The 26,807-nt window shown below is 36.8% G+C and overlaps 2 protein-coding genes across 2 annotated transcripts; one reads left to right on the forward strand and one right to left on the reverse strand.

The window, feature by feature from the left end:
* Nucleotides 1–977: 977 nt before the first annotated feature.
* On the reverse strand, nt 978–8,516 carry flt3 (fms related receptor tyrosine kinase 3). The gene is made up of 23 exons (XM_024280441.2): nt 7,964–8,516; nt 7,709–7,860; nt 7,511–7,635; nt 7,308–7,419; nt 7,090–7,223; nt 6,769–6,932; nt 6,533–6,665; nt 6,281–6,455; nt 6,108–6,208; nt 5,916–6,024; nt 5,639–5,844; nt 5,456–5,568; nt 5,247–5,379; nt 4,194–4,298; nt 4,010–4,120; nt 3,776–3,932; nt 3,232–3,344; nt 3,032–3,153; nt 2,658–2,780; nt 2,443–2,554; nt 2,059–2,158; nt 1,414–1,519; nt 978–1,276 (listed from the first exon to the last, which is right to left on the reverse strand). The coding sequence occupies exons 1-23, from the start codon at nt 8,084–8,086 to the stop codon at nt 1,079–1,081; spliced, it is 3,027 nt and encodes a 1,008-aa protein (XP_024136209.2). The 5' UTR covers nt 8,087–8,516; the 3' UTR covers nt 978–1,078.
* A 920-nt stretch (nt 8,517–9,436) lies between these two features.
* On the forward strand, nt 9,437–26,493 carry pan3 (poly(A) specific ribonuclease subunit PAN3). The gene is made up of 18 exons (XM_024280151.2): nt 9,437–10,117; nt 10,952–11,073; nt 12,201–12,273; nt 12,366–12,436; nt 12,604–12,742; nt 14,238–14,455; nt 14,587–14,691; nt 14,798–14,855; nt 15,059–15,220; nt 15,446–15,562; nt 17,298–17,399; nt 18,263–18,428; nt 19,401–19,488; nt 19,610–19,749; nt 21,435–21,564; nt 23,566–23,630; nt 23,699–23,837; nt 24,327–26,493. The coding sequence occupies exons 1-18, from the start codon at nt 9,787–9,789 to the stop codon at nt 24,465–24,467; spliced, it is 2,367 nt and encodes a 788-aa protein (XP_024135919.1). The 5' UTR covers nt 9,437–9,786; the 3' UTR covers nt 24,468–26,493.
* The last annotated feature ends 314 nt before the right edge of the window (nt 26,494–26,807 follow it).

Consider the following 26,807-nt stretch of genomic DNA (forward strand, 5'->3'; position numbering starts at 1 on the left):
TCTTGGTTTCTTTGGCTGCCAGTGCAGTACTTGATTTTTATCAAAATTCTTGTTTTTAGTTTTAAGCCATTGGCAGGTACGACACCTCCTTATCTCTACAGTTTGGTTTTAAAATATTCCCCTCTAAGTTCTTACGGTCTTACACCAGTGTGTTTTACTTGGTGCTTCACTTTAACCCCTTTATGTCAATCAAACTTCACTCTCTTGGAAATCAAATAAAAAAATTGGGGCTGATTTAAAAAGGCAACACAATACAGTAAAGTAAAAAAGAAAAAAAATTTTTGATAAAAGTAGCCACTATTTAAAAAAAAAGGTTTATAATTGAATAGTTTATCCTCATACGTTGAAAAGTAAATGACCAAATGATTAACCACATCAACAAAACCAGGGTCATGCAAATATAAATGACCTTTATTGCAATTGGCTGTTTGAAGCACTTTTAAAAAACATTAAAAGCTTATAAAATATGTAGAAAGTACATAGTAAAAAACAAAATCTTTGGCTTGAAGTAATTACCTCCATATATTCGTCAAGATGTGATTAAAATATAAACATTTGCGATAAAAGACAATAATAAAAGGTAATATATATATTATAGTTTGCTACAATAGACTGATACTGAAAAATCATCACCAGAAACTTATGCTTTAGTGATGACAAATAAAAAGACATGTTTTAAGTGCAATGTTTTAAAAACTTGAATAATATGGATTCATGCATAGAATGAATAATTTGTCTTCACCAGGTCTTTAAAAAGGAAAAATACAATCTCACTGAAAAATAATCATTTTTTTCTATGGATAAATTTGTGGAAATGTTTATTTGTTAACCACTGGAGTTTTTTGTTATAAGAATATAGAGTAAAGATTTCACCAAATTGTTTGTAAATGCTCTCTAAGCATTCAAAAAAATATTGAAAAAGAAGAGCATATGTGACAATATTTTTTCATAATAAAAAAATAATCCAAAAAGTAAAAAAACAAAGTACAATTTTAATACTGTCAAGTTTGTAATGATAGGAGTATAAGTTATATATCTTGCGTATAAAATGCTGAGCGTCATTATGGTATAGATCTGATCACTCTGAACCAAAAGGCTTCAGAAGCTCCTCATCAGCTGCCTCAGGCTCTGTTTGGCGTTTCTCAGTTGTGTGGGCTTGGGTGTAATCATTAGCAGACTCCGTTTTGTTTTTTAATTGCATCAAAACAGAAATATCCAAAATCGTCTCTGCGTTCTGATAGTCGCTGTCCATCTGGTTGTGCATGTTCTGGTAGAGCTGCAAAAGAAGGTCTCATTCAGGGATAGTTTTATTGACAGACTGCATTTATTTTTGGTCATGTTCTGCATATGAAGATCTCAAAACTCAAGAGGAGTTTAAGAAATAAAAACTGCTTTCGCTTTAGGGGAATATACCTTCTCTTCTCTGTTCATCAGCTGGTCGTCAATGAAGGACACCACCTTGGAGAAAGACGGACGATTGGAAGGTTCAAGGTCCCAGCACTGGCACATCATTTTATACCTGGAGACAACGAGCCCAAAGATCCAACTTTTATATTATTTTAGGGTAGGAAATATTTTAGAGATAGCTTTGCATATTAAAAGTTCACTAATTTACAAAATATGACTTTTCAAAGAACTGTAGAGGTTTATAATATATAATAAGCAATACCTGCAACTTTTTAGATTTAGTCTATAACTCACTTAATGGTTGTTTTTATATATATTAAAAAAATCAAATCATTCACAGATTTGAACAACATTACAAAATGGCAAATACAACATATGGTGCACTATGTGGAGAGTAGGAATTTGGACATAGACCCAGACTTGGGCCCCTACATACTTAGGCAGTAGTGTGAAGGGTTATCCAAAAGGCTGATTAAAACATTACAGGAAGCACCTGATTGGTGTAATAGCCAGTAAAGGCTTGTCTAAGTGAAAATTAAGTTAATTAAAGAGAGATAATTTTAGGGGTGTGAATCATTTTTAGCTGGACTGTGAATCCCAAATATGTTCATTTTTTTTAATGCCACTCAAATCTATGATAAAAACACCTACACCGACTCGCTGGCGTGGTACGGACAGTCCATCTTGAATCCTCTCTCGATCATTGCATAGAACGTGTGATCCACCTTCATGCTGGGGTACGGAGTAACACCTGAGAACAGAAATTTAAGGTTAAAGCAGGCATGTCCAAAGTCTGGCCCGTGGGCCAAATGGAACAATTTTTATTGGCTTAACTGCATTATAAGCCATTGAAAAACTTGAGGTAACAACCTATAATTGACTTTCAGAGCCTTAAGGGCCAAACAAGACGGACAGATCAAAACCACAGTGGTTCTGAACAAGATGATCATATGTGTTACTTTATGTTCACATGATATAAATGTAGAAGTTTACAGTAAGCATTTGGTTTACGAGAGAACTGTTCTGTGAAAGTACCAAGTGAGAAGATCTCCCAAAGCAGAATGCCATAAGCCCAGACGTCACTCTTCGTGGTGTACATGCCCTGAAAGATGCTCTCTGGCGCCATCCACTTCACTGGCAAACGCACCTGAGAGGCAGCCATTATTGTAAAAATCAAAAAAATAAAATAACTCCCACAAGGAGGTAAAATAGGAAGTAAAATGCTGCACGGATCTTATCATGTCACTCACGTTTCCTCTCACAACATAGTTGGAGTCGTTGTCGATGTCTCGGGCAAGGCCAAAGTCACCAATCTTAGCCATTCTTCCTTTTGACAATAACACATTTCGAGCTGCCAGGTCGCGGTGGATGCACTGCAGAAAAAAAAGCAGCAAATGTCACAAAACTCAGCCTAAAAACACATTTCAATCAAAGCAAGAAGTGCTAAGAAAAAGCAGTTCTCCACGTTAGGCCAAAAAAGAAGAGATAAAAATTATTAGTTTATACTCTTTCTGGGACTTATATTAATCATCTAAATATGATAATTGTTTAAAGGTAAACCTCAGTTCATCTTTGTATTATGGGATGTCTAAATCTTTATCAGGAAATAAGATGTGCCCCCTACATTCTTGGAGGAGAGGAACTCCATGCCCTTGGCCACTTGTAAAGCAAAAGACAGCAGGTCATCAAAGGTGAGGGCCTGCAGGTCCTCCATCTGATCGTCAGGACTCTCAAAGATTTCAGGGTCTGAAAATGCAAAAATGAAAAATTTATGTTTTCAAACAAATTTCATTATGTATTTTTTTTCTTCTCTCATTGTCCCACCTTCATCTGTGTCCATTTCACAAGAACTGAGAGTGAGAAGGGCAATGTTCTCCTGCCCCCCAGTGGTGACGCTGTGCATGGGCATGTAGTTGTCCGTGGTTGTGACAGGTTCACTGACGAGACAAAATTCCTTATAAATCATGAAAAGTTTCCTTTATTTCCCCTAGAATAATTTTCCTGACTCTTTAGCTTTTTCCGAATATTTTAGATTTTTTTTTTTTTTTTACATTTTTTGTACTTTTCACTTCATTGCTGCATTTATTGGATCTATTATCTATATCTGTAGTCTTTATACCAAAACAAAAGCTATATTAAAATGCATTATTGCCTAATTTATAGAGAATAAATGCATTGAAATCAAATTATTACTCATATATATATTCTTTCTAAATATTAATCTACTCTAATTTGGTTGATTACAGCTTTTTTCAAATGTAAATTGTGTTTAAAATCTGCATGCAAACAAATAAATTCTGCTGTTTAGACATTTTTGCTACATTGTGTTGTTGTTTTTGCTGCTTGAATTAGACTTTTTTTTTCCCACCTTGAAGTTTTCTTCTGCTGAATGTTGTTGTAAATGCTCCTGAAACGGTCCTTGCTAAAGGCATCGGTCACACACTTGTAGTAGCGGTCACTGTTTTTCTTAAGATAGTTCAGCAGGTCTCCATGGCAGCAGTATTGGAAGATCAGGTAAATGGGTCCTAAAAGTAAAAACAAATTATACATTTTTTGCATTATCATATAGCACACATAATCACTTCAGACTTAGCAAACATACCTAAATCAGTGCATGCCCCGAGGAGGTTTACGATGTTGGCATGGTGGCCGATGTGAGTCAGCATCTTCAGCTCGGACATGAGCGCTTCCTTTTCAACCGACTGGTGTTTTTCTGAGAGGTGATAAACAACATTAGTAAATGAAACGGTGACTGTTTGCTCGTCAGTCTTGAAACAACCTCTGACCTTTCAGCATCTTCACAGCAACCTGCTGAGACACTCCCGGCTTGTTGATGCCATACGCTGTAGCCTGGAGGACCATGCCAAAAGCTCCAGAGCCCAGTTCTTTACCTTAGGAGGACACAAACATTCAAAGTGGGATTTAATCTAAAAAAATACAGCTACACGTACAGCTCATGTAATCTGATTTTTCTATAATTTCTTTCTGCAGAGGCGACATTTGAAACTTTTACTAAATCAAAAACAGGAATGTTTCCCTTTTCATAAATAGTTTACTGTGTGGGCGCTGATATTTAAAACAGTTTTTAAGAGGAAATTTGCTTGAAACTTCCGGGATGTGCATAATTTAGATCAGAGGTTAGCAGTTTATTTTTGTCTTATGCACCCTGAGCACTTTACAAATGTCATGTCTTATAATTTATTTCCAAAATAACTGTAAATTCTTAAACAAAATTGATTATTAAACTGTTTTTATTATTTTTTTATTTATTTTTTACTTTTCTTCACAATGCTTGTCCAACTCTAGAATAAAGAATTTATTATTGAAGACATTTAATGCAGTGAAAAGACAAATGGGTTTTCATGTACAGCAGCATTTCATGTGATGTTTTATGTAATGCTGCTAACTCACCTAAATCATTGATTAATGATTATAATACATCTTAAAACTCACTAAAATAGGCTTTGCAATAATTTAAATATCTATAAGTATTACCTTGGATCATTGAAATACAATTAGCAATAAAATAAGAGAGAAGTTAGTTCGGTAATTTGAGTTGAGTCAAGTTAAATTTTTGATTCATATTTCATTGAGAAAATGTTCCAGTGTTAGCTGCAAAACTAATTTTCAGCTGTAATCCTTGAGCGACAATAACACCAAAAAATAATAAAAATATAAAAAATACCTAAAAAAAATATAGATTTTTTTTTCATTAATAATATTTTGAATACTAATTTCTGAGGCGTTTCTGATATATTTATTTTCTTTTATTTATTTATTTATTTATTTATTTTTATTACTGAGTCTGTTTTATTATAGGTTTCTGTCTTGGTTCATACCAAGTTCAAGATTCTCCCTGGGAAACTCCCATTTCTTGTCATACTCAAAGTCCTTAAAGTTGATGTAGATATAATCGTTGTCGTTGGGCCCGACCATCTGGATCATCTGAAGCTGAGGCTGGTACTTTGGTTTCTGTTGGAACAAACCAAAGTTAATTTAAAGCTTCTCCGTGTAGCTGACAGAAAATGCAGCAATGTGTGAAACAAACCTTCTTTTGGACAAAGTAGAAGAGCGCAATTACAACAAAGGCAAAAGCCAGGAGCAGAATGAAGATACAAACTTTTAACGGCATAGTGGAGCCATAATCGGAATGAAGAAAACCTAAAAGTACAAACAGCAGTGATTACCTCTGATTTACGGGGAAGCTGTTCTGCAGCTTCGACTGTGTTACCTGTCGACGCTTGAGGAGAAGCTGCTGTCTGCATCACATATGTTTGTTCACACCAAAATCCAAGTGAGCTTTTCACACAAAACTTTACAAGCGATCCTGCCACCTTGTCTTCGTTCAATGAGCTCTTAACATTTTTGACACACAATTCATCAGGATGTTCTTCATAGCCGTCTGCAACCACCTCCCAGGATGAGTTTGTTTTACAGCTGGGTTGACACAAACAGGCAGTTTTAATCACCAATTCTGCAGTGACCTTGGAGACTTCAGAGACAAATACCTGTCATTAGAAGATTTGCAGGATGTCCATGTGAAGTTTACTGGTGCGACACTCTCAACCTCATAGGTAAGGGAATTATAACCTTTTTCAAACTTGAATTCTGGTTTGTCTGTAAGAAAATCTGATTACGAAACTGCAGCATTTTAATTTTAAAAACTAAACAAGCTCTAATAATGATAAAAATGTACACACCTGCAAGACAAACTGTGATCTCCTTTGTTTCCTTTTTTCCTGCAGCTTCAAGAAATAACTTGTAGATTCCTGATGTTTTGAGTTCACAAAATTTCACGGTCCTGAAAACCAGTTTTATATTTATTGCTTCTTTCCAGCTTTGTTTTTAAAGCTAGATATTGTTCCTATATTACCTGTGCTTTGTTACCCAAGTCTCTGTGCATTTAGTAACCTTCCCATCAGGATCCTCCCAATGGCAAAGCTGGAGTGCAGGGCGGTAGGAAAGTTTTGCTTCCAAACAAACGCCAGCCTTTTTCTCAGCTAACACGTTCAAACGTTCATCCAGCTGAGCGGAGACGAAACCTTCAGCTGAGGAGAAACAGAAACCAGTCAAAGCATTTGAAGTTCACCAAGTGTCATTTGACCCGATGTGATGCTCTACTAACCCTGAACCTGGACGTGAAAAGATTTGTCCTTGTTGTTCAAGCTGCAGGTGTAGGTGCCACTGTGCTTCTCACTAACTTTAGGGATGGACAGGTAGGACCTCCGCCAAACATGATTATCAGTTAAAAGGCACACCTGGGAATATAAAAAAGAATTACTTATAGAATTATATTTTTATTGCCACCTAAGGAATATTCAAAAAGTTGATTTGCTTCCTCTGCAAAGTGAGTTTGGTCACCTCTTTGATTTGCTTATCTCTGCATCTTAATGAGCCCAGGTCCAGTTCTTCCCCGTCTTTCTTCCAAGTAGCATATTGGTTTGAATCTTCAATTTTGCAGCGAAGCAGTAAACTGTCTCCGGGGCTCAAGGTCACATTAGAATCAGTTTCCTTCTCATTAAAGTCTAAAAGACACAAAATGTTCAGTTTACCATCATTTTCCCACATTCACTGTCAACAGTTAATCCTTTTAACTTTGCATATCGGCTTTCATAAAATCAGGTTTTGCAATATCACCGTAGATGTGTTTTAAGCAAGTGTTTTATTCATTTATTTATTTACCATAGTCATATAATTGTGTGCATTCTTGTCCTTCTGTGTTGGTGGCACAACACGTCACTCCTTTGTCCTCGTAGCGAGTAGTTGACACCTTGCTCTTTGCCTTTTCATCGGAAATATCCATCCCTTTCTCGTTTCTGTTTAAAGTAAAAGGAAATTTCAGGAAATTGCGCGGCATTGCTACAGCTGTTTGTAGGATGTATAAGTGTCGGACATCTTACGTCGACCATTCAATTGTTGGCTTGGGAATATCCTCAGAAATGCACATAAAATAAGCAGATCTTGAAGGGTTTTCTACGTCTGTCAGCAGCAACTGTGGTTTGGTGGGTCGTCCTATGAGATATGCAAAAGATCTTAGTTATTATTGTTTTAAATTTAGTAACCTAAGACTAAAAACAATTGAATTATAAAAATTGATACTCACTTTGCAGAACATGAAGGACCACAGTCTTTGAGAAAATGGTCGTATTGTGATCAGAACAAGTCAGAGTGTACTGGTCTGAATCTGTTTTACTAAGCGGTTGCGTGATCATGAGGTGACTCGTGTCCCTAAAATAATTTGGACGAAATTCGGTTTATATTATAAATACAAAAAGACGCATCCCATACAGAGTTTACCTACGATGTCATGATTGTTCGATTTCCTCTAATCCAGCTGCAGACGGGAGAACCAGAGAGGCCATTCACGTCGATGTTCAGCTTCTTACCATCTAACAACCTGATGCTGACAATATCAGAAGAATCCTGAAAGTCGGATGTGTTAAAACATTCCATCTGAAAGAAGAAATTCAACTGTTAGTTTGTGTGCTTTTAGACAAGAACAATAAAACCTAAATTTTAATTATTCTATTTTTTTTTTTTCTATTGCTGCTCTTACCTGATTACTTGGTACACATGTGTCACTCTCTGCCCCAACAGTGCAAAGAACTCCAAGAAGACACAGCAAGAGAGAAGCTAGGACAGAAGTGGGAACATCATTTTTTATTTGTTTAATTTTCATGTATAATCATCACATAAAGTAATACTAGGCTGAGGTCAAGAGCTGAAATTATATTTTACACACTATGTGTTCAGATACATTTTTATTTAAATCAAGTTTACATTTACCATTGGATGTGGCGTTAATTCAATGTTATAAGAAACTATAAATATTTGATTGATCTCTAAATTATCATAGGTCCACATAGGCACAAATAACTCAGATTAGGCACATTTAAATTTAAAGATTAAACAGAAAGATTTAATTTTGGCACTTTTTTGCTGTAAGAAAGAAAAAGTAGCAGTTCTTTGTTTATATAATTGGCAAAAAAATTAAACTTAATAAACTGAAAATTACTCAGTTTTAAATTGTAAAGTGAAAAAGGTGTAACAAATAAATCACCACCAATAAAATAACAATAATATAAGTCACAACTTCAACAATTAATTTAGAGAACTAAGAATCAAATGTACCAAATAAAAATCTATTTCATCCATAGCAATCAATATATATATATTTACTTTATGTAAAAAATAGACAAATTCTTGGCATTGTTTATTTTAAATGTTGCCCCAATTTGCAACGGCCTTTCAAGCAATGTGCCGTTTTCTCCATATAGTTCCTCATTGCTCAGCACAGTAAACTACATTTAATTAATGCTTTTTTTAACTGTTAAAATAATACGAAATTATAATCAATGTATTTTTGTTAAACCAATCAAATACAAAGACTTAAATTACACACACAAAAAACATATTTTCTTTTCTTTTGCAGAAAACATATGTCTAGTTCTATGTAGCTTTAGACTCAATTTTATATTATAAGCATCCAATTTATAGCACTACTTACTTGATTTTTTGTTCCACATCATCTTGATTTCTGTCATTAGGGGTCACATATTAGGAACCAGTTGGGTTGCGGATTGTCTGCAAGCAGCAGTGTGCAAATGTGTTTTCAACAGAGGAAGTGCGGCAGCAAATAACGCCTCACTTAAAAAAAACTGCAAAAAGCACACCCTAAAATATTAACATGGCAGCGTTTATTTTTAGGACTTCTGTCCCTGCAGACTGTTGCAAGATGAGGTTTCGAAAACAATATGATGGTATTTTATTTTTGAATAAGTACATAAATAGATAAAAATATTATTGGCTACATATTTAAAAGTTAATTTACTCTTCAACTGAAACAAAAATTAAATTGATCTGTTTTGAATTATTAATTTGTCATTTTATTTTAAATAAAAAAAATCCGATTTTCATATTTATTTTAACCTTAAAATAATAATTTAATTAATTACTATTTTTTATTTTGTTATTTTAAAACAGCTGAGCGTAGTTTTTGTCACACCGGATGCTTTTTATTGAACCTGAAGCATGCATTTGCAGCAGGTGAACTGTACCCACAATGCAAAGGTATGTTAGCTGCTTTCAAGCTTCGCAGCCAGACTGTGGGCTCAAAACAACAACAGGCTACTTTGTAGGGACAGCAGCTGCATGGATAGCCCAGAACCCCGAGTCTATAGTCATATTTTCTTCAAATCGAAATACACCCTGGCTTTATAATGTAAGTGTCGTTAAAGTAGGGGGTTTTTCATCGGCTAAAGCAAAGTTAATTTAGTGTTTTGGGGTAAAACTGTGCGAAAGCTTGCTAGCTAGCACGCTAGCTCCCTGCGTCTCTATGTTCGAGTGTCTTCCGGCAGCAGTGGCGGCAGCAGCGGTGCCATGAACAGTGGACTTCCACCCTCAGCTGCTCCGCTCGGGGGTGCCGGATTACCTAATGTTAAGGTGAAGTTTTGTCGCTACTACGCGAAGGACAAAACGTGCTTTTATGGAGACGAATGTCAGTTTCTACACGAGGATCCGTCCTTGGCAAATCTGCCTCTGCACGGCGGCGGGGGTAGCCCGGTTCCCTTGTCGATGGCCGGGAGCGGGGGGACGCCAGCGGTGTACTCAATTGGCGGCACGGCGACAGTCAGCGGAGGGACTGTGGTGTCAAAGAAAAGCGAAACGGTGGGGCCTGCGGGCACGTCCCTGGAAGGGCAGCTGCTAACCAGTAAGTTCAAAACAGTAAACCCTCGCGCAGGGTTACTGACTGACTTTACCTCACGGCCCAGCGGGGCTGTTTCGTAATATAGCCCGAGGATTCTGTTAGGCCTCTTTACAACAAAACAACGTGGTATCGGTTTGTCTCCAATACCTTACCATTTCGCCTTGCAGCTTAACATTTCCGCTGTTTATAATTGTTTTATTGAGTTGATTAGTCTTCATATAAGTTTACTATATTAACTATGACATTAGCGATGAAATATACCTATTTAGCTCACATAGAGGCCTGTTGTTTTCATATGACAGCTGTGAGTGCATGGATGCTAGCTATTTTGCGCTTTAGCTAGCTAGTATTTCCCAAAGTAGATTTAAATGGTAAATTAAACGTGCAAACACGTCAAAGTAAATAAAGCTTCCACATTACATAAAAAATGTAGTGTTGCTGCCTATATATGTATTGTTTTGCCCATGTTAGCTTGCTAAAGCTAGCTGTTCACGGAGCTTTGTTTTGACTCTTCTATCGTGTTTTCGCAGCGTGAGCAAACAGTTAGTTCGCTGAATCTAGGTCAAATATCCCCTAAAAAAGACGCAAACACATAGTTCAACATTAGCTCCCCTATCTACCATTTATACATTTGTTTTAGCTTTTAGATCGACTTTTTTCCAAGGTGTTTTTAGCATTATTTACATGCTTACTAGCTCTTTGCATGGCAACAACACATGTGTTCCTAAACTTTAAAGCACTTTCACACCTCTGTCTTTTGTTTACATCCTTATCATATAAATCTGTCGGCTTTGATAAAGTCTGTCTTATGTTTTTCAAACGTTTTGTCTTCCTCAGTCCCAGGGATGGAGGGTGCCACTCTGAGTGATGCCAACCTTAACAACTCCTACTTCAGCAGCAGCTTTATTGGGGTCAATGGGTTTGGAAGCCCAGCAGAATCAAAATACTCAATGATGCAGGTACAACTCAGACTCCCCTTCTGCTTCTTTTGCAGACGGGTGACCTTTTCTATGATGACACTAAAAGGCGGCTTGACAACACTGGATAGACCGGCTCGTTCCTTGTATTTAATTAGGGGTATTAAAGTAGGTGGAGAGGGGATCTTACTTACACAATTAGGATAATTTTGTCCAAATTAAGTGTTTTGAATCCTAAAAGGCTGCAAGTTTCTCAAAAATTCATCACAACTACATTTATATTACAAGATTATCTTTAACATAGAGTTAAATTCCCACTTCAATAATCTTTTGATCTATTTTAAAAAAGTTCCAAATGGTGTTTTAATTATAATTATGCAATTTTTAGGCAAAAAAATGTAATTTTCTAGGAAATAGTTTCTACAGAGCGGCAGTAGTTCTCTGAGTTGTGGATGGGAGTAAGACTGCACTTATTTTCCATCATGCCTTTGTTTACACTCTCCGCTAACTTAAAGTCCTTAACAACTTCTTCTTGGTTCACCACAATTTGAACAAAGAAATGCTCCGAAATGAAGTTTTAATTCTACTTTTCTCTAGATATACCCCCCATTATAAGAAAAATGCCACAAGAACATCCAAAACACATTTTTATTGGAGTGGGTCTTTAAGGAGCAGCTGATGAGTGTTAAAAATAAAACTTTTGGGCTGTTGATAAAATACTTTTGTTTGTTTACTTTGATACAGGGATAAGTTTACATTATTATAATTAAAAAATATTATTATTTGTATTTATTAATTCCAGTAGTTTTTACACGTTTAACTATATGTTTACCAGTCAACTAGAAAAATGTTAATGAAGTCTCAGCATGTGGGTATCAGTGAAGTCCTTTTTACCAAAAAAAAGACAACAGTTCTGAATGTTGGTCAGTTCCTGGATTGCAAACATTAAATATAAAGTTAACTTCTTGCAGAAGCTCTGAAAATGTTCATTGGGTTTAGATTCTGAGAACCACATTGCAAAACACTGTACTATTCTTAAAAGAAAAGATTGTTCTCAACTTTTTGTTCTGTTTTTGTCAAACCAAGAAAACAAATGTCAACTGTTAGCTTATGTTATTTCATGAGAGCAATTTTAAACACAAAAGTAATATTCTTGACATTGTCTTTAGCGAATGACCACCAGCAGCAGCTCTCCCAGCCTCCTCAATGATGGTGCCAAGAACTTCAGCCACAGCACTCATGGTGAGATGCTTTGTGGGGCAGCAGATAACACTCATATATTTAAAAATCAAACCATTAGATTACTCCAACACTTGTTTTTTTTTCTTTTACAGATCCAGTGAACTCTTCAACATCCTCACTGTTCAGTGATTTTGGTGCTCTTAGTATTTCCCAAAGGAGAAAGGCGAGTACACAAGCCTCCTTATTTAACCCGGGGGGTGGGGGGTTAAAATCAATCCTGTGGATTGTCTTTTTTTTCTAAAGAAACTTAAAACGAAGCATTTGTCTTTAACTTTTCTTTCAGAAAAAAATAGTAAAGTTCATTTTTTTATTTAATGTTCATGTCATTAGGCTCCTAACCCAGCAGCAAGTGAATTCATCCCCAAGGGAACCCCTCGAATGGCTACAATGGTCCAGTCCGCCGTTCCGGCCTTCCCCTCGCCTCTCTTCGCACATCCTGGTCTTGGCAGCTCCTCAGCTTTGGGTCCTGGTGAGGGTTTTTTACCTGCCCATGTATAAATTCTCTTGATTTTTTTTTTTTTTTTTTTTGGGCCACTTATTATGTTTAAGCCACAATGTTTGTTAAAATATGTCTGAAGCAAAGTATGCTGCTCTGAATGACATCTAAAGGCCGTGCTATTCAGTTACAAATTTAGTTTGACCAGATTGTTGGATATCAACATTTTGTTGGGCCACACATGTTTAGTGGTTAACAAATCTGGTTAATAACAAAGTCACATTTTTACAAAATAAAGTTCAGAGGGAAGACGGACATTTATTTGTTTTTTGGGACAGCGTTGTATCTGCAAACAGTGCTAATTGCTCAAAAATCAGTGATGCAGTTTATGGCCAAGTAAATGCGTTGCTTGCAGATTGGGCCACCCTAGTAGGTTTTTCTTTTTAATTATTATTTTAAAGAAGGTGTATAATATTATTCTATGAGCAGCTATAGTAGCCAATAATTACAATAGGAAAGGCTTTTAACTGCAGTCTAATGTGACTCAAATCACACTGAAATAAGAATAAAAATTATTTTCAACATTCTGAAACCTTTTTTTGACTGATAAATACGTATTAACTTCATGACAACTAACAACAAACCTCACAAAAAACGTGATTCGTCTCTGATACTTTTCAGTCTTTTTGAAACCGTTTTGCTTTTAAAATGATTATTGACTAAGAAATGTAATACATTTAAAATCAAGTTGAAAATAAAACCCCAGATGCCTCTAAATGTTCATGAATTTGCATATATTATGCAGATATTGACCAATAGATTTTAATCTCAAACGTAGATTGACTTTGCACTTTTTCCCCCTTACTAGAAATAGTTAATTTAAATGTTTTAAAAAGTGTGCTACTGCTGAAGGCATTTGTCAGATCAAATATAAATGTAATACCACAATGAATTCTGGGCCAGTGTTGCTAGTTTAAGGCAGTTTATGTTGTGCCAAATGCTGTCTTTCAATTTAATAGCGATTGTGTGATGCTTTTATTTTGAAGGGTTCTAAAAGAATGTGTTTTTTTTTTCTTCATTGGTTCTGACCATTGTTATACAAAGGGACTTCGCTTAGTGAAGCGAAGAAAGTAGTCTTTAATACTTTTAATATTGAAACTTATTGGTTGGAAAAATGTAAAAAGTTTATTCAGATTTCTGCTTTCAAGGACTTAAAATGTGTGGGAAATCTTTGCATTGACTTTGAATGCGTACACATTTTGAAATTGCTTTTTTAATGTATTTTTATCCATTTTACTAGCATTGTCTCAAGTAATTGTGTTTGTGGTCTTCATGTAAGCCTAAGATTCTAACTCCTTGAGGCCCATTAATGCATCAAACTACTTCTGTTCCAAACTTGCCTTAACTTAGCATCTACTTGAAAAGGAAAACAAGTGATTTTTTTTTTTTTCATAGTTGTTCAGATGTCATTGGGTTACGCTCTACTAACAATTTACGACCTTTTTTCTTTTCCTCTTTCTGTTTCTAGGCATGTCTTTATCAGCAGGATCCTCTCCGCTTCATTCACCAAAAATTACACCTCACACCTCACCTGCTCCTCGCCGACGCAGTCACACCCCAAACCCAGCCAACTACATGGTGCCCACCACAGCCTCCGATCAGGGCGCACACATCATTCAGAAAGAGACTGTGGGGGGGACCACTTACTTCTACACAGACAACACCCCCGCACCGATGACTGGAATGGTTTGTGTGTTCGCATATTAACCCAGAGTTACTATGAATTATTGCTATCATGCAGTTATGTACTAAACTGAAAATGAACGAGTTTTTGTTTCTCGATAAATAGGAAGCTTTGCTTTCTGGTTTCGCTGCAGGTGTTTCCTACCTACCACATATATCCCTCCAATCCGCCCAACGTGGCCTACATGCAGCCAAAAGCCAACGCCCCGTCCTTCTTCATGGCCGATGAGCTTCGACAGGTATTGTTCAGCTGCCCTCCTTATTCAACATCTACCTTCTCCCTCCCTTTCTGGAGGAAATGTCTGATATCATTGCCCTTTTGTCCCCCTCCTTCCCCACCCCCAGGAGTTGATTAACAGACATCTCATAACCATGGTGCAAATTGACCACTCAGAAAACCCAGGTAAAATCAGTTCTGGTGTTGACTAATGCAGTAACTCATTTGTGGTTTCATATTGAAACCAAACAGCGTCTCACAGAAAATGCTCGCTTCTTCCACATAGACAATGTTATCGCAAAAGTGTTCAAGGACCCCGTTGCCTCAAAAAAGTTTGAATTAAATTGTATTTGGTTAAGATACTGAATAGTGTTTTCTCTGTTGGGTAGATGTACCGTCTGAGGTGGACAGCTACCACAGCCTGTTTCCTCTGGAACCCCTCCCTCCACCAAACCGCATGCAGAAGACCAGCAATTTCAGCTACATTACCTCCTGCTATAAAGCAGTCAACAGCAAGGATGACATGCCTTATTGTCTGAGGAGAATACATGGTAAAGGAAAATCATTTGTTCAGCAAAAATCCCACAAATTCAGTGAATCATATTTATTTATACATATTTATATGTATATACTAACTACAATAATTTGTTTAATAATGGTGCATGATGTCATTTTAAAACTTGTTCAAACCTTATTTGTTCTTTAGAACGTGGTGATGGTAGCAGATAGGTGTCTATGATTTAATGCCGTCATCCTGTAAGTGAATGTTTTGACAGGTTTCCGCCTTGTTAACACCAAATGCATGATGCTGGTGGACATGTGGAAGAAGATTCAGCATTCAAACACTGTAACGCTGAGGGAGGTCTTCACCACTAAGGCCTTTGGAGACCATTGTGAGTGTGTGGCTACAGGATGCTGTGTGTGTCTTAAAAAATATATCATCTTGCAGAGTCTTAAAGTCTTGAAAGCATTGGATTTATTAATTAAAAAATAATCCCTTAAAAAGTCTTGAGACTTATAGATTTTTCTTCTTGAATTCCTCCGTTTCATGTCAAAAATTAAATTTTTTTATCACGATTTTTTTTTGATCAAATGATGTAAATAAACAGCAGGATAACCAGTTGTTGCACCAATACGCTGAATACCCACAGCCGGTTTTAAAAAGAAGAAACATCACGGCATAAACAACAAGAAAAGAAGCCATGAAATGAGAATCAATTAATAAAATGGGAAATAATGCTTAAATGGGAATTGGACTGAAACATTTATCTTAATTTTTGAAACACATGGCCTTAAAAAGGTATTTAAGTTTTAAATTTAACTTGAAGAAATGTTTTCAGCATTTTAAACTTTTTTTTAGTCATTTACCATATAATTTCATTTGTTACAGAAAAAATATGCAAGTATTGTAATGTTAAATTAAACTCTTTTGATTTTCAAGTGCATTTTTATTTATTTATAAAAATATACATCTTAAAATTAGTGGTTAATCCAAAATAAAAAGAATAGCAAATTAAATGTGTTACATTAAATGTATTGGGGATAAAAAAAAAAAACAAGCTTATGTTTTAGAGCATATTACTAAGATTAGATGTTTTTTTTTCTTTTTACAAGGTCAGATCATGCAGTGATTAGAATTATTAGTATTTTTGAAACTTTATAGAACTTTATTGATATTAAAGGAAATTATTTTGGCGTTGTAGATGTACAAAAAAACCTAAACAAAATTAATTAAAAACATCCTGTTAAAGGTAAAGTATGTTTAAAATAAGAAGAAAGCCAACTATATGTAAGCAAACATCCATACAATTTATCAGAATCTTTTCTTTACACGATTTATGATCATTATCAGTTACGTAGACATGTAGATTGTTGACGTTTAGTGTTGCTAACCTTGTTATAGAAATATAATCTTTAATCAGTCTCCTGCAGCTCTGTTTGAGTTTTAGGAAAAAATTGTAACCATAATTGTCACACACATTCATGGAGAAATGTAGAGAAGAATTTAATGCACAAGCTTTTAAAAATATATCAAGGGAAGAAACCTTGAGAATCCATGTAAAACTAGTTGATGTCCTGTTATCCCACCCAGAATTTAATAATAATAAAAAAATCAATAATTTTTATCTTGATCAATTTGTTTTTTCATCAAAATCATTACCTAAAAACATTTTTGACCATTATAATAATAGTTGGTTGCAGCCTTAGTTAATTATGCACATTTTGTTTGACTGAAGTCAGAAAGAAGAAGAAGAAGTTGGATAAACAAAGACGAAGTGTCTGTAGAAGTCCAGAAGTTGGCCATTGTGGCTTCATGAGAACTGTGCATAAATAAGAGTTGAGCAAACTTCAGTAAACCACATGCAACACCTCAGAGGAGGTGGTCAGGGGGCTTTCACGGTTCGAGATAACTGTACAGAAAACAGGAACTTGGAGGTGTTTCTGCAAAATGATTAAAAAACTTTTGAAATAAATGACCTCTAACAACACATTTAATCTTTTTTAACACTTTATTTGCCAAATTACTATCAGGGAATATTTGAGATGAATTGTTGGGAATTTATATGTGATGTTTTTAAATTTTTCACCCAACAATTCAAACTAATGTTTTTCCCTCTATGTCCTCAGCGCTGGTCTTCTCCTACGACTTCCACGCAGGTGCAGAAACGATGTTCAGCAGACATTTCAATGACCCTTCAGCAGATTCTTACTTCACGAAGAGGAAGTGGGGTAAGTCGGCCTTCTTCCTTCTTCACTCCGAAATAGCACTACGGTCACCTCAGGCGCCGCGCAGCACCACAGCGTTTCATATGCTTACGTTCGCTGTCACTTGCATGCTCATGAGCTCATCGTCACCTGGCTCCTTGTGTTTGCAGTATCTTATCATTGTTGCCTGCTGTGATGGCACAAGGATTACAAACACTAAAAAAGACCAGTTTTACGGTTAAAAGGAGTTTGTTGACATCCGATATGGTTGAATCTTGATGGTTAAGATGCATCTTTGTGAAAGAGGCCTGAACTTGGAGGAAACTGTGGCTGAAACTGATTCTTGGGCAGGTGCTGCTGTTTTAGCTGGCTGCAGGAATGACAGATAGAGGAAGCAAAGCCTTTCAGCCTTAGGTGTAATTTACAGTAAAGCTGATGCAGGTTTTCATGTTTGAAGTGCATGAGGCAAACGTTTCTTAAAATAACCCCAAAGGACCAAACACATATTGTTCAAAGGGGTTCATGCCTCATTGTGGCGCTAGAGTTTATTCTGCTGCTTCACTGGCATTGCCCAATGGTGATGTTGCTCAGGAGTGTATGAAAAGAGGTACACAAACTTAAAAAAAAAATATTTTTTTAGGTGAGAAATCTGTTTGAATATCATAGCTGGATTCATCAGTAATTGGTAGATTTTATCAAACCAGAAGGCATCTTAGGTTCATCTCAGTGATGTTTTTCACCATCGCTTAACTTATGGGAAGCAGCTTTTTGATGAAGATAAGTTTACAGAGGAAGCTATCGACCGTTTGCGGTTTAGTTCATTAGAAACGTCTACACTTCTGTCTGCTCTTGTGTGATAAAGCCTTTTTTTTTCTTGTTGTTGTCAGGGCAACACGAGCCACCTCAACCGCGGCAGCATGCAGGCCTGCTACCCGAGTCCCTCATCTGGGCCTACATTGTCCAGCTCAGCTCTGCGCTGCGCACCATCCACACTGCTGGCTTGGCCTGTCGGGTCATGGACCCCAGCAAAATTCTTATCACTGGCAAGACAAGGTATGCTCCAGGAATGCCACGATTCTCGGTTGTGCTAAATTTAAGAACAATTTATTGCTTTATTACATTACACCAGGCTTAGTACAATGCTGCATTTACACTGGATGCAATCAAATTTGCGCATGATGCCTCTCAAATTTACTGTTTGATACCCCTAGCAACCGCCAAAGCTTTTCTGGACTTAATTTGATGCCACATCATGGAAATCATAGATGATATTGAGCTATTAGGTTCAGATAATATGTTTTGGAGAGATCTACAGAGGCACCAGCAAGCACGTTGCCATGTCTTGGTTCACCAGATCATTCAGTCTCTCTCGGTGGGGTGTACTTCACTCCTGACACCCTTTACATGTTACTCCTGTCTGTGGCCCAGTTTGAGCATTAACCTGAGAGGGGAAAGATACAAATTAAACTCGAGGATCTTCTTTTTACTATCTTGATGAAAGTAAGAAAAACATCATAAGCCTATGAATGGATGGAAGTTGAGGCCAAAAGCCCTTATTAGATGTACTGTCAACCTCTTGATCGAGTCAATGAAAACGCCCAAAGCTGAGTCCAAATTAAAGATTTCAGATCGCATCTGTACATTGACTTATCATTGAAACTTGACTCACCTGCCGAGCGAATTGTGCCTGGTCTAAACGCAGCATTTACTAAAATATGCATTTTTTTCATTGTTACATGCTTAAAAGCAAATTCTTCCTAATTTTATTGTTGTTTTTTTAATACACAAATCATCATACTGTGAACCAAAAATTGAGGTTTGAACTGAATAGATAGTGGAAGCCAATTGTTGCTTCTCTTGAGATTTTTATACGGATTGTTTAGAATTTTTTTTCCCAAAAACTTTTATCGTTTTTTTCTTTAACATTTTTTATAAAGTAAATATCACATACCTGTATGTTGTTCAAAGAAGATTTAATTTTCCTGTAATTGCCAACATGCACACACACAGTCTTTTCTTTTGAAGGTTACGGGTGAACTGCGTCGGGGTTTTTGATGTTTTGACGTTTGACAACAGTCAGAGCAATCATCTCGCCCTGATGCCACAGTACCAGGTACTGTCTCTGACTACACCCCATTCACCTCATAATAATCCAATATAGTTCCTAAGCACCAAAGATGTTTTATTGATGTTTTTTATTGCTTTCTTTTTCTCTTTTGTGTTTCATTCTGTAGCAAGCAGATCTCGTGTCTCTGGGCAAGGTGGTCCTGGCTTTGGCCTGTAACTCTCTGGCTGGAATTCAAAGGGAGAATCTCCAAAAGGCGATGGAGCTGGTGTCTTTAAACTACTCCTCCGACCTCAAGAATCTCATCCTGTAAGGGTGGCAGGGTGCACATGTGGTCTGCTTATCGTGAGAGATACTTTGGGGTCTCTTGTAGCTGTATTTATATAATAAAATACTTCATTTATTAAAAAAATATGACTTTAAAATGATTAGTTTTCCAAAAAAACTTACAGGAATTATAAAGAATTTTATTTTATTTTGAAATTCCAAATTAAAAAAAAACTTCCCTAAGATGCAGAGTCACGTATGTTAGTCAAGTGTTCAATTTTTCAATTTCAAGAAATGATGGTTAATTGTCTAAGTAGTATGAAAAGTGTCTGGCTTAACCACAAAGAGCAATAATATTTCAAAATCAAAGATCTAAAAAAAAGAAAAATGTACTTCTGAATTAGGGCAAAACAAAAACTTTGCAAATTCATCCGCCAGTTTGAGTTAACAGTTTCTGCAGCATTTTATTACAGTTTCAAGTGTGAACTGTGAATATTTACAGTTTTTATTTTAGGGAATTAAATTGTTTACTTAAGTATTTTAATTTGTTTGGTTGGTAAAAAGTGACGGCTTGTTACCAGATTACCGAGGTTAATGTTTCTTTTCATTCAAATGAAGGTTGATTTAATTTTGAGTAGAAAAAGATGTTCTTCTGCAGCTCTCTAGCAATACTTATGTGAGGTTTTAAACCAACCATTTATGGAAGTGTTTATTTAATTTTAGCTCTTTTTGCTGAGAGAGAAACAAAAAGAATGGAAATGCCTGCAACAAAACTAAACTAACTAACTAAAAACCCTAAAAATTGAAGAAACTAGAGACTTCTTGTTTAGAAAAGTGAGTAAAAAATATTGCTAAACCTTTTATTTTTTATTTTTTTAGATTTTGAGGGTCTGGTTAGTGTTGTAACTTTCTTTTGAAAGGGACGACTTGAAGCCCAAATTGAACAGAATGGAGACACTTGAACAGATGGACAGTTTTTCAGTTGGCTGGCACTGAGTCCTGACCTAAATCTGATCCTCTTTCAGGGACAATCTCCTCACGAGTCATGTGTTGAATTTTGACCAGGTTGGTATAACGCTGCACTCCACATTTGAGGGCGCAACTCCCAGCTGGCGAGTAAAACACCAGTGAGAAAAGACGAGTTTGATTCATCCGGAGTTCAGATTAGGGCCTGCTCTCATAGTTTTTTGTAAAGCTTTTAAACTAAACTCAATCAATTTGTTGTTAGGACTACACATGATCTAGATTTAAATATATATGATAAAAATAATCATCAATTTACACATTTTAAACTTAGTCTGGCATTTTTTAAGCAAAAATATTCCACTTTTATTTGTTAATGTGTGCCGTCATGCACAGAAAATACTTTTTTGTTATTAAAATCAACAAAAAAATCATTGTATTTATTAATCTTTACAACTTATGTTACTTTCTAAGCTTTTAGGAGAAGTAAAAATTTCACTTTTTACATTATGTTGATTAATTTTTATTGCTACTTGATTTATCTAATTGAAGTCCTAAAACCTGCCACTTCAATGTATGGTTCACATTAAAAATTAATTTTAAATTTCAGCCTCATTTTTAATTCGTATTAGATTCCGGTTCAACTATAAAGACTGAAGTTTTTTCAGACGGAAGAGGCTGAAAGCTGCTTCTTTTAGAGAGGAGAGGCCGTTGTTTTGTTGTGATCCAACGTTCGACTTCTGGGTCTTTTTGTGTTTCTGCAGGTACCTTCTGTCCGAGCAGTCACGCCTGCGAAGTGTCAATGACATCATGCCCATGATCGGAGCGCGCTTTTACACCCAGCTGGACGCTTCACAGATGAGGAATGATGTAATTGAGGAGGACCTGGCCAAAGTAAGATGAAGTGTGTTTGTGAATTCTGGAGCTGTTGCTCGGATATAAACATATTGACGGAGCTGCTGGGGAAGTAGTTTACATACAGGATGTTTTTCTGTACTCGTCTTGAATTCAGTTCCTTATATTACAGAGCACCAGCGTCAATATTTTCTTTTTCCCCATTATTTTCCCTCCAAAAGCCATTTTTAAAAGCCTTTAAATGCCTTTAACATTTTAAGAGTCTTATTTTTTAGGGCGTATCTTCATTCATTCATTAAAAGTGATCCACGGAAGTTAGCTAAACTTCACATTTTGAGCAAAAAATATATAAAATATCACATTTTCACTTACATTTTAGTGAGGATAACTCAAGTCTTTGAGGGAATTTTTTTTCTCTTCTGAGATAAAGTTTGTTAAACCTAAATCTATTTTTTGTTAGCGCTGACAAACTTGGATTGTGCTGGGAAGGTTTGACAGAGATGTGACGCCTTAAAAGGATTAATCTTGAAGAAATCTTTGTATTAGTCAAAGGCAAAAGTGCAGGAAATGACTTGTGTAAATTGAGAGATAGTTGTAATGTTTTGATCTTCTCATTCATTAAAATAGTTTGACCAACTCATTCGTAGCACAGTGACCTCTAGTTCAGTTCCTCCTCATTTTAGACGTTTTTGGGTTTTTTTAGGTTAAGCTTAAAACAAGGTAAATGATTAAAAACTTAACTCTGATGAGCTGTGACAGTAATTGGCAGAATTGGTCTGTTGTAGTTAATGGTAAGTTAGCTTATGTAAAAAAACAAATACTAAAAAAAAAATGGCTCTCATCATCTCTTTTAGATGTAAAGCAGAGGAAAACGAAATGATGATTGCATGATTTTGAAAGTTCAATTAACAATTTTATTATTATGAACATGTTAAAAACCCATCCATCTATTTTCCGAACTCGCTGAATTCCTTTTAGGGTCATGGGGTTGCGGGAGCCTATCCCAGCTACTGTTGGGTGATTTGGGCACAAGGTGGAGGAAATAGGCAAGGTTATAAGCGGCGAGAAGGCAGCTTTCATGCTCAATTATTTTATTAATTAATGTAGAAAATAAACTGTAAATGTTTAAATTTAAAGCCAAAATCTTGAAGCATTTCATACAGCAGAATCATCAGCTTCAAGGTGATGCTCGGTGAAGCTTTTAAATAAAAATAGACTATGGTAAACTCACTGTTTGGTGTTTCATGATGTGGTCGGGGTGTGGAGAAAGAGTCTTTAAATAAATATAACACCACAGCTCGTTAAAGTCCTGCATTCATTAACAGTTTGTGCAACACCGATTGAAACCTCAATGGTTTGTTATGCCAAAAGAATGCATAAAACAACTCCTTCAAGTCTGCACGCTACACGAAGTTTTGTGAAAAAGTGTTGCTGGATTATTCTTCTAATGCAGCATCTAATTTTATTGATATGTAAGATCTATCTGACGACGGTCTTAAAGCAGGACCAGCACATCCATATTAACGCTGGTGAAGGCTGCAGAACAAAGTAGACAATTTTAAAAGTTAAATGCAGAAGTTTTTTTGTCACTTTCAAAAATAGGGAAGTTTATTTTTTCCATATTCAGACAGAAAGTTAAGTGCTTCATCTTTCAGTTTCAGACTGTTTTTGCAAGAATTATTACAAACCAGTGTGTTTCAGACGATGTGTCGTAGTAAAGGCCTTTCCCTTTCACCTGAGGAGTTTATGCTCTTTGTTGCATCATCTTTCTGTTGCATTAAAATGCATTCATATATTCAAGGTTATGGTATCCCATTTTAATAGTTCAAATGTATCCTACAAATAAAGTTTAAAGCAGCTGCAAGGTATTTTATAGAGGATGAAGATAAACTTTACCTTCAAAAATCAAGTGAAACTGGAAGCTTAAAAAATGCCCAGTTTGGTTTGTGTAAATATTGTGTGACATTAAACTGGTCTAAATAAGTTGGGGACCGCTACTTTATTTTAAGTAATATATTTTACATGTCTTTGTTTGTGCAGGAGGTGCAAAATGGCCGTCTCTTCCGCCTCCTTGCCAAATTGGGCACCATAAACGAGCGGCCAGAGTAAGTACCGTTGCTCCTGACGTTTGTGCTTCTGTTTACACTCTGCAATCCCATCTTGTTTCTGTCAGGTTTCAGAAGGACCCGACGTGGTCCGAGACGGGAGACCGCTACCTGTTAAAGCTTTTTCGAGATCACCTGTTTCACCAGGTGACTGAAACGGGGTCGCCCTGGATCGACCTCAGCCACATCGTCTCCTGCCTCAACAAAGTCAGTACAGACCGTTACAGCCAAATATATTCACTGCACATAATGGGGAAAAAGGCTTAATTCTATAACTCTGTTTATATCTCTATTCATATCTCAATAGTTGTCTCCATTGTGACATTTTCATGCAAATATAGGAGATCAGGCTGTCATATTCAGTGATTTATAGTAGAAATTTACTTTTCTTTTTCCCCTCATAGTCAATGCCAATTATTAGTAGTCGCCAAAATAAATAATTCAAAATCGGCCCATCTGATAAAATAATTTATTTCAAAATCTGTAATCAGCCGGTCGATATTGCAGAGGGTTTTCTTTGGTAAATAAAAACAGCATCAGTTTGTTTCTTTAAAATGTATTTGCTGTAAAATGATCACGATGAAAAAGTTCAGTCATAAATATGGCTTAACTGATATCTATAGTTTTGTAAGATTCCATATCCTATAGATTGTGACTATAGTCTACTTAATGTATTTTCATCTCCTTGTTCTCCAGCTGGATGCAGGCGTTCCCGAGAAGATCAGCCTGGTCTCGCGAGACGAAAAAAGCGTCCTGGTTGTGACTTACTCGGACTTGAAGCGCTGCTTCGACAGTACCTTCCAGGAGCTGCAGGCTGCCGCCGCTGGTTCTCTGTAGCGCCCCCTTTGGGCCCAGGAGTGGCACTGCCCAGACCTGGAGCATTCTATTGCACTACGGCGGAGGACCAGGCTCATGGACAACATCAGCACAGGCATCAGGGCTTCTGAACCTCAGTCACTTACACTGATCCCTGTCCACCAGAGAGGCTTTTCTAAAGTTTTTTTTTTTTTTTTTTTTTTTTTTTTTTAAGTTTTCTTGAAACTTGCAGACACATTTGAAAAAAGAAAAAAAAAAGAAAAAGGACTGAGATGGAAGCTGTGATGTACAACCTTTTTTTAGCTTTGGGAACAGAACGAGAAACAAAAATTAAGGTTTTGAAGTTTTTCCTGCTTTTATTGTTTGTTTCTACAGTTGGGGTATTTTTTTTTTTTTTTGAGGATGCACTAAAATTTAAATTTTTTGTTAATTTTTTTTATGTGTGAATGGCCTACAGGGTGCACAGAGAGCTACAGTCACACGGACTAGGAACCGGACTCTCCATGTAAAGAAACCACAGAAAGTTTAACGTTTCTATTGACTGCCTGTTTGAGACCACACCCCCTTCATTCGAACGCACTCGGAGATGGGACACGCCACTCATAATGATGGAATGGAACCTGTTTGACACAATGGGCCACCATTGGTGGTTCTGCTCAAGAGAGGACAAATCACTCAGGTGGTTGGATGAGAATTTTTTTCTGAAGATTTAAACACTTTTCTTGGTTGGTGCATCGACTGGGGACCAGGAACTGGCAGGAAGGGGGGGTGTCTCCTAATGAGATGTTACGTACGGAGCAACCACCTTTACTGATGCTGAATCAAACGCTCTAGGATGGGTCATTTCGGGTTTACTGTCCAGCCCCTGGCTTCGGCCTTTTTAGTGAGGCTTCTCTAAAAGTGGAGCCACAGCTGCCTCTTTGTGGAATGTCCTTTTGTCCCACAGCCATCCTCTCACTTCCACCACGCCCGATCTGTCTCCTACTCTCCTTTCTTACGCGTCTTGTTGTTCCAATTTACTTCCCCTCTATGAGACAACATTTTAAGGAAAAGTGATGCTTTTTGAGACTTTTTACCAGCTGCTTTTTCTCTTTGCTCCGCTTCTGTGCAGAAATGCACAACAAAATAAAAGCGAGCAGATCCTTTTTTTTTTTTTTCATTTTTGATCTTTATTATTCTGTGGACCAATCCCAGCAGGGTTTTAAGTTAAAAAGGGGGAAGGGACTTTGGGTGGAGGAGGATGGGGGGACATCAACTGTTGTTTTATTTGACTTTTTAAGATCATGAAATTCAAACATGCTGTAGGCGAAGCACTGGCGCTGGCCGTGACACTGACTCCGATGGCATGGATTTCTCTCAGGATGATGGACAACTGGAGGGGCCCAATGATTGAATGTGTTTGGCCGTCATTGGCTGCCGCCTGTCCAGTCGAATCGAGGAGGTGGAGTGGGTGGGTGGGGCGGATGGAGGTTTTAGGGCGTCGATGACAGGTCGAAGGCATTGCTTGGATCATGTTTCTGAGGGGATTTCATGTTGCCTTGAAGCACAGATAAATTTTTACAAATGGAATAACTGTTGAAATCAGCCGGACTGCAGATTAATTCCTTTCCCTTTGTCTTATTAAGAATGTGTCTTCACAAAGGGTCACAATTAGCAGAGCTATGATGGAGCTGTCGTGGTTACATTTTCTTCAAAGATCTGTTATTGAATGCAACATAACTGCAGGTAACATTTGTGTTGGATGGTGAACTTCTCTGTTTTAGTCCAAATCAGCCGCCTTGGTGGATGTAGTGCTTTAGAAACCCCCCCAAACACACAAAGGCATGCCCCTCGACGCCGCCGACTCCACGTCAGTGCTCATATCACTGTAGTCCACATCATGGCACACACTCCACTTTGTATTATTGACCACCTTTCCACAGAAAAACACCTGAAATCACCATCTTACTATATCAATTTTTTTCTTTGCCCCACTTATGTTCTTGTCTCAAATTTTGCAACATTTGTGTGTACAGCAGTATTTTAATAAAGAATATGAAAACTGGTATTTGTGAGTGAAGGAGTGGCATTTTTTCTCCATTAAGATTTAGTTATACTGTCTCTTTTGAGAGCAATTAATTAAGATTTTTAGCCAAAATAATAAAAAAATGTAATTTTCTAGGACATCGTTTCTGCAAAGCTGCAACTAGAAATTTGAGTTTTTGGCGGGACTGCTGGCACAGAGCAACCCCGCCCCCCCTTCCCCTCCTTATTGCTTAGGGCTACCTGTTTACACACTCCCCTGCCAGCTTACATTTATGGAGAAAAAAATGGATTCACCCCAACTTGTGCGTCCGTAACTCTTAATTTGTGCCTAACTTT

The sequence above is a fragment of the Oryzias melastigma genome, linkage group LG20 (assembly GCF_002922805.2).
Source record: "Oryzias melastigma strain HK-1 linkage group LG20, ASM292280v2, whole genome shotgun sequence".
NCBI lineage: Eukaryota > Metazoa > Chordata > Actinopteri > Beloniformes > Adrianichthyidae > Oryzias > Oryzias melastigma.